General features: G+C 44.5%; 1 protein-coding gene across 1 annotated transcript in view; it reads left to right on the top strand.

Moving 5' to 3' along the window:
• The first annotated feature begins 17,361 nt into the window (after positions 1 to 17,361).
• neurl1aa (neuralized E3 ubiquitin protein ligase 1Aa) overlaps positions 17,362 to 23,456 on the top strand; it is an 82,338-nt gene continuing 76,243 nt past the window's right edge. Inside the window, exon 1 of the mRNA XM_056280924.1 lies at positions 17,362 to 17,452. Coding sequence (XP_056136899.1) covers positions 17,419 to 17,452 — 34 coding nt within the window. The 5' untranslated portion in view covers positions 17,362 to 17,418. The remainder of the gene's footprint in view (positions 17,453 to 23,456) is intronic.

Below are 23,456 nucleotides of genomic sequence, written 5' to 3'. Positions count from 1 at the left end.
TATCTCAGAATATTAGAATATTACATAAGACCAATAAAAAAACAAGATTTATAATACAGAAATGTCAACCTTCTGAATTTTTTTTTCATTTGTGCACTCAATACTTGGCTGGGGCTCCTTTTGCACTAATTACTGCATCAGTGTGGCGTGGCATGGAGGCGGTCAGCATGTGGCACTGCTGAGGTGTTATGGAAACCCAGGCTGCTTTGATTGCGGCCTTCAGCTCATTTTAAATCTTGGTTAAAGACCTACCTCTTCTCGCTGGCATTCAATTCAAGTTGAGCAAGACACCGTGAATTTATTGTGGAAATATACTTTTACTCTAGTGTTTTATTGTTTACATTTTAATTCCTTTATTTTACTTTTACATGTATTTTTATATTCATATGTGTTACTTATCTTATGTTGTATTTTAAGCTTGTGCAGCACTTTGGTTCAACTGTGGTTGTTTTAAATGTGCTATATAAATAAACTGGACTTGACTTGACTTGACTACTTTCTCTATCCGCTTTAATAACTGATATCATACATTCCTCCCTTACCTATGGTCTTGTTCCTTCATCTCTCAAAACAGCTGTAATAACACCAATACTCAAGAAACCTGGTGCAGACCCCAACAATTTGAATAATTTTCACCCAATCTCAAATTTGCCATTTCTTTCTAAAACACTTGAAAGGACAGTTGCATCTCACACTCACTTGATTCACAACAGTTTGTTTGAACAATTCCATTCTGGTTTTCACTCCATGCACAGTGCAAAGACAGCCATCACGGTGAAACTCACTAATGATTTGTTGATGGCAACTGACTCTTGGCTCTTAACCATACTTGCCCTTCTTCATCTGAGTGCAGCCTTTGATCCCATCTTACATAACATCCTCCTAGAGATATTAGCTTCCATTGGACTCACTGGCACCCCCCTTGACTTATTTAGAAAATATCCCTTTGGCCGCCCTCAGTTTGTCCAACTCAAAAATTTTGAGATCACAGTCCTTTCCTGTTACTACCGGTGTTCCCCAGGGCTCTGTATTGGACCCTATCCTAGTTATTATTTACCTATTACCTCTTGGCCACATGTTCAGGAAATTTGGCATTGAGTTTCACTGCTACACGGATGACACCCAGTTCTATCTATCCACCAAGTCTACCTCCACTCTTCTACCCACTTCCCTTTCTGACTGCTTACTAGAAATTAAATCCTGGATTTCATACCACTTCCTCAAACTTAATAGTGATAAAACCGAGGTCCTCTTAGTAGGTACTAAGTCTACTTTGGCTAAACCTGATAGTTTTTCTCTGACTACTGACAATTCTATAGTTCCTCCATCGCCTCAGGTTAAGAGTCTGGATGTCATCTTGGACAGCACAGTATCTTTTGAAGCTCACGTCAACAATGCTACTCAGTCTGCATACTTCCACCTACGCCATATTAATTATCTTCGGCCGTCACTGACACCTAGCAGCACTGCCCTACTCATTCACACCCTGGTTACATCCCGTATTGACTACTGCAATTCTATCCTCTTTGGTCTTCCCCTCAAGGGTCTTCACAAACTTCAATTGGTCCAGAATTCAGCTGCCCGTATTACCAGAACTCCTTCCATAGATCAAATCACTCCTGTTCTTCAGCAACACCATTGGCTCCCTGTACCGTATCGACTTCAAGATCCTGCTTGTCATTTCTAAGGCCCTTAATAACCGAGCTCCTTCGTATCTTTCAAAACTCCTTCATATCCACACGCCCCCCCCCCCCACACACACACTCTGAGATCCTCTTCTGCTCTCCAACTCACTACACCATCGGCCCACTTGACTACCATGGGGTCTAGAGGCTTCAGTCATTCTGCCCCCGCCTATGGAACTCTCTCCTACAAGACATTCACAATATTGACTCTCTTTCAACATTCAAATCCCATCTCAAAATGCACCTTTTCAAACTGGCATATTCAGTCTGATCCACACTTCATTAAGTTTTGTGCAGATGATGATTTTACACTTATCTGTTGTATTAACATGTTATTGTTTACCCTGCTTTGTTTGATTTTATGCTGTCTGATACAGTGCTTCTTGTTTTTTAACTGTGTTCTGTAAGGTGTCCGTGAGTGCTCTGAAAGGCACCCACAAATAAAATATATTATTATCATTATTATTATTATTATGATGATTATGTGCTAGAGTAAACACAATATCACACACAAACAGGGATCCCTGCTCAGCTGCAGGGCTGCAGCATTTCTGCTGAGATAGTGTGTGGACTGAGGGCTGTGAACCCATGTGAGGAGAGGATTACATATTTATTTGGGGAGTTTATATACTGCCTTTACCATCTGTCACCGCTAGTGCGGCTGGATGACCTTTAACCTTTCCAGAGCTTTATAGTGGAGGAAGAGGAAAAAGGAAAGGATGGATGAAAGAGACAATGATCATGACGATGATGATGCTTTTCTCTGTATTGTTTATGTTTGTGTGTTTGCCTGCATGTGTTTGTGTTTGCGTGTGTGTGTGTGTGTGTGTGTGTGTGTGTGCATGCGCGCGCGTGTGTGTAAGTGAGGGCAAACTCTCGCTCAACTGTGCAAATAAGAGAGGCTGAAAAAGAAAGTAGAAGGAGTGAAAGGAGATAATGATTTGATATCGTGCCGTGGGAACTGTGTGATTCCCCGAGTCCCAACTGCTTCTCTATCAGACAAACCACCTGCAGTTTAGCAAAGTCCAATTTTCCCAGAGAAACCCCGCCGGAGGGAAGTTTATAGTGGTGTTACATGTGAAGGTCTTTCCAGTGGAGGCCCGTGTTAATGTTAGGTGGTTGCCACATTATGTCATCACTTGTCCTTATTGCCCCCACCCCCCAGTAGCCTTTCCATGCCCTGTGACTGCCGCATAGCTGTAGGTGGGCCGAGGTGGGCCCGGGCCAACCCACTTGGCACTCAAGCCCACCAAAACAGAAGGCTTCCTTTTTTTGCTGGGTCATTCAGTGAATAGCGGCCAATGAATACAGTTTCAATTATCTGACCAATAAAAATAAAACAATTCTTGTTTGCAGAGCTTTTCTCAAATGCCAGATAGTGAGCCGCCCCTCCTCTTCCTCTCAGTGTACGTGTACAGCCTGTCCATTGCACAGAGGAACAGAAGCTACTTTCTGCTAGCTAGCTGCTTGTAATGTAGGTTAAGGTAAAAATGATGGCTAAAAAAAGCAGTTTGCTTATAAGTTAGTATAGCTTACGAGAATTCCCATTATATACGGCACTACCTCTGACTATCCCTGTAACAAATTGGTCCCAATTTCAAACATTGACCATACACAGTCCAGCCACTAGGCTTTGACCTAGTCGTGTTGATGTTGGGATAGACTGGGCCCCGATAACATCTTAAGCTGTCGCTCTCGAGTCCAATTAGAAAGGCTGCCCCCCCCCCCTTTTTCTCCCCAATCCCCGCGACCCTGAGAGCAGGATAAGCAGTTTGGATAATGGATGGCTGTATCCCACCAATTACCCCACTTTTCCGAGCCGTCCCGGTCGCTGCTCCACCCCCTCTGCCGTGCCTCCTCCAATACACACGGAGTCACCAGCCACTTCTTTTAACCTGCCAGTGAGGACTTTCGCCAGGGGGACGTAGGATCACGCTATTCCCCCCAGTACCCCCCCCCCCCGGACGGCGCCCCAACCAACCAGAGGAGACGCTAGTGCAGCGACCGGGACACATACCCACACCCGGCTTCCACCCACAGACACGGCCAGTTGTGTCTGTAGGGACGCCCGACCAAGCTGGAGGAAGTCACAGAAACAGAGGCAAAAGCTTCACCTTTTACTATCCCAACACTATCACTGACTATAATTTGTGGGGGCAAGCCTGCAGATTTACACACTGGCAAACGATCTGATCTGATATCTAAAGTTTATTGTCTAGGAATATATTCGCAGGGGTGACAGCTTCTCAGGATTATTTGTCAACGGGGCGTGAGCCAGTTTAGGGAATACTTCATCTCTAAACGTTCAACTCACGACAATGAATTGCCAAGTCCTCATCTACTCACATTAGGGAGGGATTATTTTGTTTAATCATAGCTAATGTAATTCCATTGTGTCTTTTTCACTACGCGCCTTGACTGCTGAGAAGATATCCAGAAATTTAAAAAAAAAACAAAAAAACTGGAGATCACTTCGAATCTCATCGAACAAATTCCAGTGACATAGTGCTGACCTCTATAGGTTATATGCTGGACCTATGACATAGAAGGTCCAGCATATAACCAGCATAACATGGTGCACATACTAATACATAGAATCTATGTATTAGTATGCGTACCATATTATAGTCCTTAGTTCAACATACTGTACTCTGCTCCCCAGCAAAACATTTTACCATGGCCTATCAGACATGGAAACGTTACTTGCAATTCCTGGGCAGCAGAGTGAGTACGTCATTTCTTGCGGATAATACGGCCCACGGCCAAGTGATATTAAAGCATAGTGACAGATCTTATTATCACCTGCCCACTCTTTGTGCTGCCGTTCTGATGAACAGCACGTTACACCAGACATGCTCTCCCCTCATACGAACATTCACCTCTCTTCATACTCAAGTAGCTCTATATAGGACGCATGCTGAGGGCACGTCTCGCACGAGACAGATAGGGATCTGTGAATTCGATGAGGCTGGAAATATGAAGGGAGAAGATCACTGTAGCCGCCTTGATAACTACCGTTCTCTCCCCCATCTCCCCCCCCCCCGCTCTCTCTTCTCCCCCTCATTTTTCCTTCTCAAGATCCCTCTCCTTTTATCTCATTTTCACCTCTGTCCAGAACACATGGGAAGTCACTCAGTCAGGGTGAAGATGACAGCCAGGCATCCTGCTCCAGACAGTAGGATGCTTGGCGGTTATCCCCGTTTCACGTGATCCTGTGTGCGCTGGAGGCTATGCTGAAGAGGACAGTTCGTTTGTGCACGTGCCGAGGAGTGCCTCCCTTTGACCTGTAGTACTGCTGCAGACCCTCTCTGCTGCCCCCCCCCCACACACACATACATACACTCAGTATCTGCTGCCATATTCCCTTTCAATTCTACTTAATTCAGTTGGGATGAGATAACGGGCCCCGTTCTGCTAGCTGTCTTGATTCTGAACCTGTGGATGGCCAGCTCTGAGGGCTGTACATACTTTGCTGCTTGACTAGTATCCGTTGACTGTTTGTTTATGTTTTTTTTCAGTGGGAATTCATCTTTGTATACATATATATATAAATACAGCGTTTTTTTTCTCACACTCATTAGCAGCTGATGAGTGCGAGACGCACAAAACAGGCCTGTGCTGCTATGCATTAAAATCTTTTTTCCTGTATCCGTGTTGATATATATATATATATATATATATATATGTATATTCTTCTCATGAGGAGGAAGAAGAAGAGGAGGTATCATGGAAGACCAAGCCCCTCCACAGGATGTACCATCAACAGATATAAGACATGGCTGAGAGAAATCCTACCAGTGGCCAGAAAAGGCTGGACTGAAGGACAGCGCACAGCCTCTGATCATAGCAGCACAAGAACAGCCACTCAGCACCAGCTTGCTTGAGGCAGGGGTCTACCACACCAGAGAAGATCCAAGGTGCAGGCTGTGCAAAGACGCCCTTCAGACAGTCCAGCACTTCATAGCAGGGTGTGAAATGCTAGCTGGGAAAGTGTACGCTGAAATGCATAACCAAGTGGCTTGGACAGTGTACAGGAATACCTGTGCTGAATACAGACTTGAGGTCTCCAAGCACAAATGGGAGACACCGCCAAAGGTGGCTGAGAATGGCCGAGCTAATATCCTGTGGGACTTCAAGTTCCAGACTGACAAGCAGGTGCTGGCTAACCAACCAAACATTGTGGTGGTCAACAAGGAACAGAAGACAGCAGTAGCGATTGATGTAGCAATCCTGAATGACGGCAACGTCAGGAAGAAAGAGCACGAGAGTCTAGAGAAATACCAAGTGCTGAAGGAAGAACTAGGTTGGATGTGGAAGGTGAAATGTGGAATCCACAGTAGTCCCAGTGGTAATAGGAGCACTAGGGGCTGTGACCCCTAAACTGCTAGAATGGCTCCATCAGATTCCAGGAAAAACATCTGAGGTCTCGTTCCAGAAGAGTGTCATCCTAGCACAGCTAAGATACTGCGCAGAACCCTCAAACTCCCAGGCCTCTGGTAGAGGGCCCGAGTTTGAGGAAGACAGACATACACCACCTGAAACAGGGTGAGAGGGAAATTTGTTTCCATCTATCCATCTATTATCCAAGCCGCTTATCCCAATCGGGGTCACGGGATGCTGGGGCCTATCCCAGCAGTCATTGGGCAGCAGGCGGGGAGACACCCTGCACAGGCCGCCAGGCCATCACAGAGCGATTTATTTTTCATAGTTAAATTATTGACGTGTGCCTGAAATGTTTCTGAATTCAATTACTTGTTTTGTGGTGGGGCTGAGCAGGGATTTCTTATGTCATGTAAACACATCACAGCTCCTTGGACCAGCACTAGCGGTATTGCTAGCTTTTCCTTGAAGCCCAAAGCTGCAGCTTATTATAGCTTTGAGTGACTGAACTATCAGCCAATCAAATGTTGATGTGTAGTGACAGAACGCCCCAGGGCCCTGCGGTGTGTCAGTGCTAGCCCCTGTGTTGTCATCAACTTAGAGCTGAGCCTTTGGCGGGTTCTGAGTGAACTAAGCGCAATGGCCTCCGCACTCACAGCTACTGACGATCTTGCTGCCAATCTACTTCATGTTTTCTCATGAATCTGGGAGGACTGTCTGCATTAATTTACACGTTCCCCCAAACGGACTAAATTACTGGATGAATTTTGCAAGGGAAGGCTACCACGAATGTCTCAAATGAGGTGGAACTCCAACTCCAGGTTTGTGTGCACATTTTTCGGTAACACTTTGGTATGGGGAACGTAGTCACCATTAATTAGGTGCTTATTAGCATGCAAAGTAGCAACATATTGGCTCTTAATTGGTCATTATTACGTACTCATTAATGCCTTATTCTGCATGGCCTTATTATACAAGCAGTAAGCCATTAACTATGAGTTTTCCCTCTATAACCTCAGAATTATTGCTTATTAGTAGTACCATCTCAATATGCTTTGCTTAGTATGGACTTTATAAGGTGGTAGTACCACAAGAAGAGTTATTCTCCCTTACTAACACTTAATGTATATGGTCTGTTCTTACATAACAAAACACAAAACTACAAGTGTTCATAGTGTTAAATTACTGTAAATTAAGTTTTTGTTACTTAGAATATGTTCCCCATACTAAAGTGACATCTTGATCATTACTGATTCACTAGTAATTAAGTTTTTTTACTTAGAATATGTTCCCCATACTAAAGTGTTACCCATTTTTCTTATTGAACTGAAGGCAGTGCACTGATAATATTGTGGCTACACTTTATCGAATTTGTTGAAGTTGCGTGCCTGGCTGGTTGACTATAACATCAACAGTGGAAACTTGTTTGTTATCTCTGCCAGGAGGTAGCCTCCCAGATAGCAAAATTGCTGTGGCCCGGACCCGTCCCACACCCGACACTTCATGCGGCCCACATAATGCGTGGAATGATGGCACTTGGGCAGTCCTCTCCTGTTTGGCAGATCTGAGCCAGAACCAAGCCATAGCAATGCTGCATGTGCCACATATTTGCCAAAGGTGGCCCATATTTGTTTTGTGATATTTGGATATATATATATTTTTTTTTAATTTATTTATTTGTTTGTTTATTTATTTATTTATATTCTAGAATGCCCTGTGATGGGCTGGCGGCCTGTCCAGGGTGTCTCCCTGCCTGCCGCCCAATGACTGCTGGGATGCGCTCCAGCATCGAATGTTTTTATTTATATAATAGATACCATTTCCCGTGTGGGAAGATGGCGGCGCGAATTCACACTTGCAGCGGCCTCAGCCAGTACAGTCCATGCAGTGTCTTTGTCCACGTCCGCATCTAAGGTTTGTCTTCATTTGATGGCTGGGAGAGCTTGGTCTGCTCTGTCCTGTGGGCCCAGGGACCATGGCCCCGTCCGGAGTTGTGCCCGAAGAGGTAACACTGAGGGCGATCTGACAGGATGCGGAAGTGGGGCAGGCTAAGCTAACTGCTAGCACATGCACACTGGCAGTACCGATAACACAGAGGGTGGTCTGGCAGCGGCCTCGAGAGGCATTGGCTGTGGTGTTTTTCGTATTGCCGTGTGGAGTGCGGGAAGGTGTGTCGAAGGTGTCTGGCTTGGGAGAGCTGGCGCTGGATCGGCTGAGGAAGCCTGGTCCGCTGCGTCCGGGGGGCCCAAGGACCACGGCCCCCGCCTGGAGCTGCGCACGAAGAGGAAACACCGAGGGCGGTCTGACAGGACGCGGAAGCGGGGCAGGCTAAGCTAACTGCTAAGCCATGAGGACTGGCAGTTCCGACAGTCTTCCTGGCTGGCGTTCGGTCCCTTGGACAGTGATATTATTTTTATTTTTTTAGTTAGTTTGGATATATGTGTTCTTGTAGTTTTTGGATATGTGCTTTTGTCTTTGTGTTGCACTTCTGTGGGCTGGGAGAAACGACGAAACGAAAACAACATGAAATGACAAATAAAGTGTTCCTGATCCCTGATACGCATCTCACAAATGAACAATAAACATGCTCAGATTCGGTTCCCTGACAAACGTGCAGGTAGTGCTTTGAAGAGGAATCGGGACATTTGCGTCCTGCTTCCATCTTCACACATGACAGCCCCTAATTGACCAGTGGCACAGAGTAAATGTGCGTTGAAATCTATTCGCTCCCACAACGAGGAAACCACCAGTTAACGATAAACCCGTGTTTAAATTTGCATAAACAACTTTTTGCGCTCCTCTTCAGTTTGTTCCAGTTTCCGATGAGAGTTGCATCATTATTCCAGATAAGAAAGATAAGGAGTCATTGAAGTACACATCTTGGAATTGATGTGTGTAATTTGTAACTGAGGGGGCGGCGGGAGCGCTGCACGACCTTGAGGAGGGCGGCTCATGCGTGACAAGCAGATGTTCTCTGCTCAGAAATCCCCCGGCGATGCGCGTGGTCATATAAACCCCAGCAGCGTGTCTTCTTGTGCAACCGCTAGATGAAACCCAGACAACCGGGGGTGTCGTAAATCCTGAGGGCTCCGTATCCGTGACTCGGTAACAGCATACTAAACCTAAACTGAACACAACAGAGCAGATCATGTCCCCCTGGCGTGCGACGGCCCGGAGCTGCCGGGTATGCCCACAAGCTAGGATAATAAAGTTAGACAATATGAGTGGAATCCCAACCCCACACAGAAAGCCATCAAACACAACGGGGGCAGTGTAAATGTAGCCGGCTAAATATATCGACCGCCGGGGCAAGCAGATCAGCTGAAATGCAGCTAACCGTGAACTAGACTGCCTTTGTTTATCCGAGGGCGTTATGTAATGCACTTTGTCTGCAGACTCTTAAGAGATGCAGGTGACGGGGCTGCGGGCCGAAAGGGGCTCTCTTGGTTAGGTCATACGGAGCAGCGGACACATTATCAAAACAGGAAGTAAACGTTATTGTTTGGAGGGAGAATGGTTCGGCCACGCATGCACGGACAGGATCAATGTCAATTAAGGCAAGGATGTGTTTTTTTTTTGGTTTGACGTCTTTCCTTCTGGGTCTTTCTTCCAAGGTTAAACGGGCGCTCAGCCCCGACGACTGCCTGTGTCTCTTCCTGAAACCTGGCTGGCCACGGGCCAACCCCCTTCTCTTTTTACACGGGGTCTTGCGTGACAAAAAGCCATTACACCCTGGTGAAGGTTAATGATGTCACCCACCCAGAGACTGGAGACTCTAATGACTCGGTGGCGTGGTGTGGTGTGGGGTTTGTGTAACAGGTGAAGTCAGTAACTCAAGCTTGTGTGTAGTTTTGGGGGAGCGTTATTCCCCTGCTGGCCGGTACCATCGTTCTGAATAAGCGCTGTCAGGAGCCTGCAGTCAGGTGGACAATACAGGGCCACCGGAGTGATGCTTCGGATGCCACGTAATTAATCTTGTTTTGGTGGCAGTGAGAAAAGCTACTTAAAATGTTGGACCCATCCCTTCGACATGGCAGACCGAGTGTGGTCACGTGGCTTCAGGCTCTCAGTGCTTGCGTTCTCCACACGCTGTCTTCATTTCAAACCACACCACCACCCCAATTGCAGCATCTAATCTAACAAACCAAACCTTGTGGTTGTGGCCCTGATGTGCTTTTGATCTGATCCCTGGCGGGCTTCAAATATTTGCTTTGCTTACGTGGCCGCAATCATCGAGAACGATGGTAAAACTGGGACATTTTTATATTAACACCAGCGGGATTCAGCGTTTGTTTTTCAACACAAACAAGAGGCCAGTATTATCTGAGTTAGTTTTCCATTCGCCACTAAATGTAGGCCTATAGCCTTTTCTCGGCATTCACATAAGAGCAGCCAATCAAGGGGCCTTGCTCCCAGTAAGGTGGTGTATGATTTTAGCTGTATTTTCAAAGGGGAAGGAAGGATTGTCTCTGGCAAACTTGGAATTATTGTTAATGGCACTACAATGTCTGTAGAACACCTGTCGAAGGATAAATGTAACATATACACGTGCGGCGCAGTGGTTAGCACGGTCGCCTCATAGCAAGAAGGTCCTGGGTTTGAGCCCAGCTTTCCAAATATCACCAACAGGTTTGACTTTTTTGGAAAATTATTTTATAAGCACAACTTCGCACCTCAAAATACACCATTATGGAACAACAGATACATACTTCACAAAAGAAAATCTGTTTCATAAGAACTGGATGGATAGGAATATTTGGTGCGTAATGGACCGACTAGATACGAATGGTGATGTATTACCTTGCAATGGCATTTTGTTCCTTATCCTAGCAAAAAATATATCATTGTACGCTAAGTCCCAATCTCAAAACCCCCATCCATCGGCGGTCACTCGGGGTCAGGTACGGCTGTCCTTTTGGACGCCTGCGCATGACAGCTTTTTACGTGGAGTGGCTGATGTGCCTGCAACCACCACATAGTCCTTGGCAAGGGGGTGGCCAGAGTCCAATGGCATAGTGAACGAATACGATTGGGGACCACCCTCTGTTGCAGCCTTCATCCGCCTTCACTGGCATTGTCTTTCGCAAGTTCCACCGTTGACTTCTTTGTTGGATCGCGCTTCGTCTGGAACCTCCCCCCTTGACCTATCGACCTCGGGTGACCCTACCAGGAGCCAAGGTCCGGATGGCATAGCTCTTGGGATCATTAGTATACGCAAGTTTCTCCGCCACAGCAAGGTGGCGATCCAGCTTCCCACAACTTTGATAAAGGGAATTCCTTTTCTTGATAAAAGATTTTCAAACAAATTCACAACATCTACTCTAACAAACGATTTATACCCTGCTCAGTCTTGTAAAAATAATATTTTGAATATTTTTGACCAACCAACAGTATCTAAACCAAGAACCAAGTTCTTCAAATACCCAATTCCACCCAAAGCAACCGAAATACACTAGAAAATAATGAATGATTTCTACCCTTCCAGTGAATTTTTAAGATTGAGATTTGGCTTTGAGAATAATGAATGTGTTTTCTGCAAAGGTGATGTTGAAACAACAGAGCATCTGCTTGTTTCATGCTCTTATCGCTCTTCTGGGAACGATTCATGGAATGGCTAAACAGCAAAACCACAGGAATGCCTGTTACAGATCATAATATTATTTTGGTGGATTACTGGAAGACAAGAAGTTGGACTTGATAGTCAATGTTTTACTAATTTTAGCCAAATTCTTTGTTCATAAGGCTAAATTTATACAGACCCCACCCATTTTCACATGCTACTGTGATGAAACTCAACTCCACGTTTAGTCCCTGAAATTAATTAATTCAAAATGTGCCAAAGATCTCTATGTATTACTAAAAATGGTCTGACCAATGGAATGTCTTGAGAATTAACAATTGCTTAATCAATCTTTTTATTTATTTTATGGTTTTTTATGTTTTATTCTGCTTAATTTATTTTATTTTATATACAATATTTGTATTGTTTGTCTAAATGTTTTATGTCTCATGTAGTGTCTGTTCCTTCTATTTGATGTAAGTTCTATCATTATAATGATGGCCTTACTGTTTGTAAAAAAAAAATTTTTTTTAATTAAAGAAATTAACTCACACGACTGTTTCCACTGCCGCTTGCTGGATATTCTCATAACACACAGTTCGTTGTCTTCATCTTGGACAGCACGAAACATGGCCTATAATAGCTGACAGATTCCTAAAAACTATTTATTATTTGTATTTGTGGTCTTTGTTTAATTTTTTACTTCAAAGATTCCCACTGGCTCTGATGTTTGATCTGTATTAATAACTTTTTTTTGTTTGTATGTGAATCTTATTTTAATGAAGATGTAAAAAAAAAAAATTTTTTTTGAAAGATTCCTGCAGACCTTTCTCAATTTTCTCTCGTAGATCTTCGTTTTTAGGTTTATTGGCGGTTAGCAAACAACAATTTGGCCCATTACCGTCACCAATTGGTATGTAGTGTGAACCAGAATAGTCGTAAGAAAAAGAAAACTAATTTTCTCAATCAAACTATTATTCTAAGATACTGAAATAAAATTCGATAACACTCGTGTCCTGAATTCTTTTGTAGAATGTCTACTAAGTCAAAGTTTACCTTTTCCTTTCCGAGGTTTCTCATCAGATTCCTTCTTTCTGCCTCGTATCTCTGACAGTTTAGCTTAACCTGCTCTATCGTTTCTTCTTGTCCACAGTAGTCACACCTGCCTGTGTTATTTATGTTGGCCTATTTTGACCAGTGTACCGTTTAGTCCAGTGTATCCAAATGTAAGTCTAGATATTATCGTCTCCTCTCTCCTGGTCCTTCCTGCACTCCTCATTTCTCCCACTTTCCTTTGAACTCAGTAAAACCATCATCCTTTCCTCTCTCTCCCTCAGTCTCTGCTTAATAATGCTCTTGATTTCTGGCTTGCTAAATCTGACTGCTAACTGAACGTGTTTATTTTTTGTATCCTCCTTTGCAACCTTATCCGCCACTTCATTTTATGCGCCAGTACCCATAAAAAATGTAAGCCCATCATTTAAATTCTGTATAATATTTATTGTAATGTTTATTAAAACATCCGGTCTGCTATCTGAATGACTGTACTGTAAACTGGCTCGTGATGAGCTTGACTCTGAGTAAATGCTTGCTCTCAGTGGTCTTGTTTCCTCTATCCACTGCACTGCCAACAATATTGCAACCACTTCGCCGGTGTAGACTGATATTCCCTCACTGATCCTTTTCTCTACTTTCATCTACTAAACTATTTGACAGTGCAGATCTGGACATCACTGTGGTAACCATCAATATATACTTGAATGGCATGTGAATGAGAAACAAACTCGGCGTCTTTATTCTTCTTTTCTAATCGTGTAAAATCTACTGTGGCATCAGGAAGTATCCAGGGTGGTATTGTAGGCAATGGTACTGTTGGTCCATTATACGAAACCGCTTATGCTGCCCTCAGGGTCGCGGGGATGCTGGAGCCTATCCCAGCAGTCACTGGGCAGCAGACACCCTAGACAGGCCGCCAGGCCATAACAGGGCCGACACCCACACCCACACCCACACCCACACCCACGGGCAATTTAGTATGGCCGATTCACCTGACCTACATGTCTTTGGGCTGTGGGAGGAAACCGGAGCACCCGGAGGAAAGCCACGCAGGCACGATGAGAACATGCAAACTCCACACAAAGAACGACCTGGGACGACCACCAAGGTTGGACTACACCGGGGTTCGAACCCAGAACCTTCTTGCTGTGAGGCAACCGCGCTAACCTCTGCGCCACCGGGCCGCCCCGTGCTGTTGGACTAATGTTTAATTGAGCTACCGTAAATTCTGTTGCCTTCTGTGTCACTGTCCATCCAAAACTTTTTGTCTCCTTCCTCTCCTTTTCCCAACAAGGTTTTAAAGTGTCTTGTGCCGGGTGATCTTAACTAGGGCCCTGTAAATTAACCAGTAATTCAGCGATAGCTGCAAACTGTTCGTGTCTAATAGCATTTCTCTCATTTCCACCTGTTACGCTGCTGTTGGGATTGTTTTAAATGAACGTGTGCATACTCTCAAGGCCTGGTACTGAATATTATCTAACCTTTGTCGATGCAGTGTCTTTGTCCACGTCTGCGTCTAAATTGTTGTCTTCGTTTGTTGGTTGGGAGAGCTGGCGCTGGATCGGCTGCGAGAGCCTGGTCTGCTGCACTGTGGGCCCAGGGACGAGGAGGTAACCCCTAGGGCGGTCTGACAGGATGCGGAAGCGGGGCAGGCTAAGCTAACTGCTAGCCCATGCAGACCGGCAGTTCAGATAACAGCGAAGGCGGTCTGGTGGCAGCCTCACCTGGCACTGACTGTGGTGTTTTTGATGTCGTCGTGTGGAGTGCTGGGAGGTGTGTCGAGGGTGTCTGGCTGGGAGAGCTGGCGCTGGATCGGCTGGGACGGCTTGGTCTGCTTCGTCCGGTTACCACAGGGACCACGGCCCCTGCCTGGAGCTGGGCCCGAGGAGGAAACACGGAGGGCGGTCTGACAGGACGCGTAATCGGGGCAGGCTATACTAACTGCTAGCCCCTGCAGACCGGCGGTTCCGACAGTCATCCTGGCTGGCGTTTGTTTCCTTGGACAGTTCGTCCATTCTGTTATCCAAGCCGCTTATCCTAACTGGGGTCGCGGGATGCTGGAGCCTATCCCAGCAGCCATTGGGCGGCAGGCGGGGAGACACCCCCGACAGGCCGCCAGGCCAGTGACCCCCCCCCCCTTTGGTTTGGGTCTATGTGCTAGTTTGAGTGTGTTCTTGTAGTTGTTGAATGTGTATTTGTTTGTATGTTGTACTGTTTTGGGCTGGGGGGGGGACGGCATTTTGTCTCACCTCATGTGCGCAAGTCCATGAGGCGAAATGACAAAAGTGCTCCTGATAAAATGTTCCGCATTCCTTTGGAGAGATGCGCTTGCAGCTGACCCATGCACCCCCCAACCATCATCTAATACTGAGCTAATGAATCCACTGTCTATGGCCTTCAATGCGGTTCTGTGTGCCCCCACTCGCTTCCAGCTAAACACCTCATTACGTTCAATACTTTCTTAAATTTGTCTATTGTGGTAACCCACATCTATATAACTAGAGACATTCACCTAAGAGGACAGTGTACCTTTAAGGGAAGAGGCGAGGGGTCAGATAATGCACTTCCGCTTCCGGTATACAGTTGAGTGTCGTTGTCGAACGTATGACATGCAAAGTTGGAGCTAGTAAACTACCTCGACTACGTCTACTCTCACGTCTCCTGTCTCGTTGTTTTCTAACTCCACACTATTTTCTGAATTATGTACTGCCCATCTAAGTCTTGTCATCAAACCATAACCCTAAAAGCTTCAACTGTTTCACTCCTTCCAATTCTTGATTATATAGTTTTTTGTTTTACCCCACAACCAGTTGTTTTCGCTGTAAAGGACATCGTCTTCGCTTCATTGAAAGCGTAACTCCCCAGCGACGTCACCGCGCTACTTCCTCTCGTAGAGCCGAGACGACCGGCTTTGTTTCCGGTTCCGCAACCTCTACTTCTTCTACTGTGGTTATTCCAGCTAGGTGTAACGTAGCCTATACCGCCACCTTCTGACGAAACTACGTTTTGCATAGCCGAGTTTATGCACTCCCAAGTCGCCAGTTGATAGAAACGCGCCGCTTCTTTCTTTCTTTTTCTTTTTGTGGCGCCATTTCAAAAGTTCGCCTAAAATATCGCTTGAGAGGTAATGAAACACGACTATTGACAGCATTCGTGAAGTCCGCCATGACGACAGCATTTTTAGAGACAGGTTTCAGATTGTATGAGCTCTTTATTTTTAATCGTTCCTGTGACTCGTTAGTCCTAATGTGTCTATCTAACTGCACTTCTACCATTTTACCACTGCATGTTAAATACTCCAATAAGGTTGCCAAGTGCACATAAATGTTATATTTAATTTGATTAAAATAAAAAGTGACTAGGAACATGAAATGTCAATTTTTTTCTTATTATTTTTTTTTACAATCACAGGCTACTGACTTTAACACAAACTTCTTGACCAAATCCCCCCCCCCCTGCTCAGCTGTCAGTTAATCCAAAATGTTCTAATGTGTCCCATACTGGTCTCCACAGTCCCAATATCTTGGAGTGGACACTTTAGGCCCAAAGTAAACACGGTAATGTCTTGGACTGAGGGCCCCAGAGGAGCCCAGGTTACGTGATGACAGTTTAAGTCAGAGGCTTGACTCTTGAGGGGGGTCACCCGGTTCGTCTATCAGAAGCCTGAGGCAAATGAGGAAGTAAAAAGGTTGAGGTGTAAGACTGAGTGCTGAAAGTGAAGAATGTGACCACTTACCCTTTGAGGCTCCGGAAACCAAACATAGCCTAAGTAACCCTCCCAGGTTTTTTTTTTTACTTTATTGCCAGTCATGTAAGTTAACAAGCAATTAACAATGTAGAATATAATCACCTTGAGATTGGGCTTCACTTGACATACATGCACGTGTAGATGACATAACACCATACATGGATAGAACACACACATACTCGTATGAATTATGCATCAAAACAATACAGTACAATACAGTACAGGTTTCCTGGCTGAGCTAGCTAGGAAACGTGTACTGGTGTCCATCTCCTTATGAAAATAGACAATTTAGGTTGTAGCTGAGCAGCCATGTGTTCCATCATGTAGACATGTTGGACTTGTAACCATTGAGTCATTGTGGGGTGGTTTGGCTTCATCCACTTTAATTTCGTTGGCAGCAGGAGAGGATGAGAGGGAGAGAGAGAGAGAGAGAGAGAGAGCGAGAGATTACGTTAACAATGTCATTCAGTTTTATCTAATTGTCTTGTGTGGAGCAGGTTCAACAGCGCATGCGCACACGAGCAGGGCCTACACCTTTTGCGTTGGGTACGTTCCGAATGTTGTCATTGTCCCAGTCCCGATTCTTTTCCTCAGATAACCTCCTCCCCTCCTCTTCTCCCGGAGGAGCGGGTCACCACGGGAGCGACACTTTCAGGGGGGGAAAAAACGCTGGAGGAGTCTCCACCTTTTATGCAAATATCAACATGGGCGAGAGTGCGGAGAGCGCGCGGTGAATGAGGGGGGGGAGTTAACTTCACAGATCTACCCTGCGCTTAAGGAGGCGTGCGTGCGCGCGAGTGCGCGCATGTGTGCGCGTGCGTGTATGCGTGTGCGTGCGTGTGTGTGTCTCCTATATGCGCCTCCGTTCGGGGAAAGAACGACAGTTTTGGATGTGAACACGCGAACATGTCACCAGAGCCGGGGCGCGCGGCCACAGCTCGCGGATAATCGACGGGCCACGGGTGAGAAGCGGACTCGGGATTAAAGCCATGGGCGGCCAGATAACGCGAAATGCCTTGTACGGTAAGAACCGGTGCCCGTCCGTGTCTCTTGCCGAGGCGTTGTAACGCTGCACAGTGGTCCTACGCCGGTCTACATGGGCGCCGCTCATGTCCGCCGTGTCGTGATGGGGAGCAAAATATCTCGTGCGGCTTATCGCGCGCCCACACGGGGCCGCGTTCGGAGCGGGCGCCCCGCTCGGAGCGAGCCTGGCCGCGAGCCTTTTGTCGCGGACGCGTGTCCAGGGTCAACACGCGGGCATCGCCGCTAGTGTGTTGACCATGCAACCCCTTCCCCAAAGGGCAAACTCTCTCTCTCTCTCTATGTCTCTTTATGTCTCTCTATGTCTCTCTATGTCTCTTTATGTCTCTCTATGTCTCTCTATGTCTCTCTATGTCTCTCTATGTCTCTCTCTCTCTCTCCCTGCACACGTCCGTCACGAACCAATTTCAGTTTCAGCGGAGGGCGGAAAGTTGTGGAGTTTCCCCCCTTTTGATGGTGGTGTGATGTCACCAGCTATGGTAGATGGTAAATGGACTGCATTTCTATATTTCTGTATTTCTTTTCTATATTTCCAACCATTTTGCATATTTTTTAAAATATTTTTAATGTTTATATTTTGCATATATCTCTATGCATTTCTATGCATTCTGGTGGTGGTGTGGTGTCGGCAGCTATGTTAAATGGTGAATGGACTGCATTTCTGTATTTCATCTCTATATTTCTATGCATTTTGCACATTTTTTATATTTTTATATATTTTCATTTTGCATATATTTCCTGGCATTTCTAGATTTCATTTCTATATTTCTATAAATTTTTTAATATTTTTTATAATTTTTTGTTTATATATATATATATATATATTATATGCATTTCTATATTTCTATGCATTTTGATGTGGTGTGGTGTTGGCACCTATATGTTAAACGGTAAATGGACTGCATTTCTATATTTCTATATTTCATTGCTATATTTCTATGCATTTTGCATATTTTTTATATTTTTTATGTTTTTATATATTTTTATTTTGCATATATTTCCTGGCATTTCTATATTTCATTTCTGTATTTCTATACATTTTGTATAATTTTTATAGTTTTTTGTTTTTTACATATATATATTGTGTATATATATATTTTTATATGCATTTCTATGCATTTTGATGTGGTGTGGTGTTGGCAGCTATATGTTAAACGGTAAATGGATTGCAGTTCTATGGAGCTTTTCTAGTCTACCGACCACTCGGAGCACTTTACAGTGTGTGCCTCACATTCACCCCATTCACACACACATTCATACACTGATGGTGGAGGCTGCCATGTGAGGCTCCAACCTGCTCATCGGGAGCAGTTAGGGGTTCAGCGTCTTGCTCAAGAAGGAACGGGGATCGAACCAGCGACCTTCTGATTACTAGACAACCCACTCTAACTCCTGAGTCGTGCTCCCCCCCCCCATGGTGAAGCCTTGCCAACAAAAATCAATAAATCAATTTCTTATTGTGTATTGCTGTTCCCCATTATACTGACAGCTAATTGGAAATTCAGAGTGAGGAATATTGATCCTCAGCTAAATAGTGAAATTGGCTTGATGTGAGTTTGCACTTTATTATGGCACCAATAGCTAATGAAAACCTAAAGCTTTGATAGCCTTAATGGATATCTAGTGTATTAAACAGCACAAACGGACTAGCTTGATATCACAGAACCAAAAACTTGGTTTTGTGGAGTGATTCACAGACATTAGAAGGCCTTTTGTGTGCAAAGTGGATGCGGCTAATCCCAGCTCCTGTAACCTTTCTCTGCTTGAACCTCCTGATAGTTCTAATAAAAGCATGCAGATTAATCCAATAAGGGCTGCAGCAGCCAGGATGAGTGCTGCCGCTCTCTCTGATCCGGGATCTAAGCCCAACGCCTCACAAAACCCAGTCAGACAGGTTTATTCTGGCAGGACACTTGACTTTTGAATGGAGTGGGCTGTTGAATGGATACGCTACATTTTATAAGGTATACATTGTTACGCTACTAATACTGATATTAACACTGCTAATATTTTACAAAAGTGGCTGGGTATAGTTATGGGTGAGCCAAACTTTATAGGGGTGATTATTTCTAACAAAGTCGCTGGAGCAGATTCGCCTCTTTGGACCCCGTTCTTTTTTTAAGACGGTCGCTGACTATGTGAGACGCAGACGGCGGTCTCGCTGTGTCGTAACGTCGCCCATCCCCATCCAGGTCAGCCTTGAGCATCGTATAGGGGATCTCGTGTCTCAGGGTGTCCTCCCACGGTCCTTAGTAGATGCTGGGTTCTCTTTCTGTGACGCAGCCCTCGCGTTCCCTATCAAATACACTCCAGGGCCACGAACTCGGGCACCATTATCAACCCATCAGGCATTTTCTGTACAATTTCTGTGGTGGGTTCCTGTCCCAGGGAGTGCAAAAACAGTTCAGATGTGCTGATGATGCCATCACGACGTGTTGATCGATGAGTGCGAAGGCCTTGGGTGCAGTAAAGCTGAATTCGCGAGAGAAAAGGAGGAGAGGGTGAAGCTGGTGGATGTGACATGACTGAAGCCAGGTCGTTGCTATGTTAATTAGTCCAACAGGCCCCGTTCACACTAGAGCCAAGTACGGATGTTTCTTCACGTTTATTGCGTAATCGCTTTATGTTCCTCCTCAGTCTGGTTATTAATGGGAGCGATAACTCGGTAGCAACAAGTCCTGCTCCAAACAGGTAGTGACAAACAGAGTTGTTGGGCTATACAAATCAAATAGACTTGACTTGACTTGACTTGACTCCAGTCCCTATGCAAAGGAGCTTGGACGGGGATGGGGGTGGGGGCGGGCAGCTTGTGGTTCAGCTTGTGGTTCAGCTTGGATGGACGTTTACACAAAATCCGTTTTCCTTTCATGAGCAGATCCTTCCTCCGTTCGCTGCCGGGGGAAAACAAGTTTTCCTGTCTTCTCTGGAATCTCGGCAGAAATAAACAAAACCTGAAGGGCGGTCTCCATGTTGGTTTTACACAAGAAATCAGGTTTACACCCACATGCTATTTGAAGTGGAAGATCTGCTTATGCCAAGAAAGATACTGTGATATAACTGTGCTGTAAATACAGGAGCAGGTGCTGTCGGTCTTTCTGACAGCTAAGCGCTCTCAGTCTTCTTGACAAGCGTGTGCGCGGACACACAACACGAGCAACCCCAACATGCTTTCATAGATCCAAATTTAATACTCACTATCAGGCAGCAAACTCAGGGGGAAATTATAGTGTTTGTTGTTTTTTTTATCTTCATCATTGTAGCCAAATCCAGAAGAATCCGGTAGGTGGGCGACATGTTTGAAGTAGTTAACGAGTAGATATCGGAAAACAAGCTCATAACCTTTACAAACAGATTCTTCAACAAAAATGACCGAAACACAGTTTCAACCATGTTTTGGTTTTTTGGTTTTTTGTTTGCCATTGTATTAGGTCAGGAGTCGACAACCTTTTGGTTGTCCCGTGCCACTTTAAAAAGTAAACAAATAAATAAATAAACTCCCAGGCTGGTGTGCCAGTTCATTTGCAAACGAGCATTTATCTATGTTTTATTTCCTGCTGCTGCACGCCACCTGTGTGCGCTCTCTTGCTGTCAGAAACAACGGCGTAATAAGAAGGCTGTAAAAACAGACTTTACTTCAGGACTTTTTGTTAGGGGGACAGAACTGATAGCCTCGCTGGCTATACTCTTACGGTTATTTTTCTTTTCTTCACTTATTTTATTGTATCTATTTTCCCCCCCTGGCATTTGTGTTCTTTATTGTTCTTATAATGCCTGTAAGTTCATAAATGTGGCTGGTCAAAAAAAAAAAATCAACAATGGTGTATTTTGAGGCTAATTAATCGCGGTACTATTTCAAATCGAATCGGCCGCCAGGGGCACGCGTGCCAGAGGTTGCGGACCCCAGCTGAGCCGTTCTGAATCCATCTTTGAAGCTGTAAAACGCCAATACGATGACCTGTATCTCCATAGGTCAGCAGATTCAACAAGAGCAATCCTCAGGATCGTAGTATTAGGCAACCTGCCATTGTGTAGATTCTTAACGTGCGTCCCTATAACACGGTCGTGGCAATACACTCGTTATTCTGAAAGCCAGCTAGCATAACATTGCGAGTACTGACCGGAGAAAGCCGTATAGGTGTAATAGAAAGTTGGCGGTCGACATGAAACGGTGCACAGGGTGCTGTATTTGAGGAACCGAGGACGCTTCCTGAAGATGCTTCGCTGCAGGCTGTTGTTGCTCTTAGGTACGGGGCACACCGGAGCACATGCAAGCGGCGCCCATCGACTCCATTACATAATTGAGTCTCAGCTGAATGTGTGGGAGCGTTAGTTTCTGCTCCCGGTTGAAAGTGGGCCAGTGGCTCATGCTGCAGATTTTGATTCAAGAGAAGGCAGGTCTGTGTTATGAAATGAGTAAGGGTCAATATCAAAAAACACTGAAGGCCCCGCCAACCCGAAACGCTTCTGGTCTTTCAAGCCGTTCCCCAAGGATCGGCCTGAATTTTAAATGTACGTCATGGGACATGGCCTGAATTGTTCCGTGAAAGGTCAAATGTTTTTCATTGTGGAAGTAATACAGCAGGCTAGTTACCACTTATCATTCAAAATGCAGCTCCATCATATTTTTTTCCTTGCTTCTGTTTTTTCTTTGTTTATTCAGCAATTTATTTATCAGTGTATTTGATATAAGGTAGACGTGTTTGTTTATATATATATATATATGTGTGTGTGTGTGTGTGTAGGTGAATGAGTGAGATAAACAGAAGAACTCGGAGAGCTTTTATGGAGCCTGGGCAGTTGCTATGGAATGACAGATGCCTGTCAGGTGGCACCGCTGACCATTCTTACTTGTGTTGCTCAAGACAACCAACACAAGGGCACGATGCTAACTGGCACCCCTGTCTATCCCCATGCTGGAGGAAAAGACGTGCTATCTATCTATCTATCTATCTATCTATCTATCTATCTATCTATCTATCTATCTATCTATCTATCTATCTATCTATCTATCTATCTATCTATCTATCTATCTATCTATCTGTTTGTCTGTCTGTCTGCCTGTCTATTTATCTATCTATCTATCTATCTATCTATCTATCTATCTATCTATCTATCTATCTATCTATCTATCTATCTATCTATCTATCTATCTGTTTGTCTGTCTGTCTGCCGGTCTATTTATCTATCTATCTATCTATCTATCTATCTATCTATCTATCTATCTATCTATCTATCTATCTATCTATCTATCTATCTATCTATCTATCTATCTGTCTATCTGTCTATCTATCTATCTATCTATCTATCTATCTATCTATCTATCTATCTATCTATCTATCTATCTATCTATCTATCTATCTGTTTGTCTGTCTGTCTGCCTGTCTATTTATCTATCTATCTATCTATCTATCTATCTATCTATCTATCTATCTATCTATCTATCTATCTGTTTGTCTGTCTGTCTGCCGGTCTATTTATCTATCTATCTATCTATCTATCTATCTATCTATCTATCTATCTATCTATCTATCTATCTATCTATCTATCTATCTATCTATCTATCTATCTATCTATCTATCTATCTATCTATCCATCCATCCATCCATCCATCCATCCATCCATCCATCCATCCATCTATCTATCTATCTATCTATCTATCTATCTATCTATCTATCTATCTATCTATCTATCTATCTATCTATCTATCTATCTATCTATCTATCTATCTATCTATCTATCTATCTATCTGTCTGTCTGTCTGTCTGTCTGTCTGTCTGTCTGTCTGTCTGTCTGTCTGTCTGTCTGTCTGTCTGTCTGTATCTATCTATCTATCTATCTATCTATCTATCTGTCTATCTGTCTATCTATCTGTCTGTCTGTCTGTCTGTCTGTCTGTCTGTCTGTCTATCTACTGCTTAATTTCTGGAAGGAGCTTTTTACTTTTGGCCCACCTTTGCTACATTCCTATGTGCAAGGATCCCACATC

The sequence above is a fragment of the Lampris incognitus genome, chromosome 5 (assembly GCF_029633865.1).
Source record: "Lampris incognitus isolate fLamInc1 chromosome 5, fLamInc1.hap2, whole genome shotgun sequence".
NCBI lineage: Eukaryota > Metazoa > Chordata > Actinopteri > Lampriformes > Lampridae > Lampris > Lampris incognitus.
Note: the sequence above shows the minus strand (reverse complement) of the source record. Positions and strands in the feature narration are given on the sequence as shown.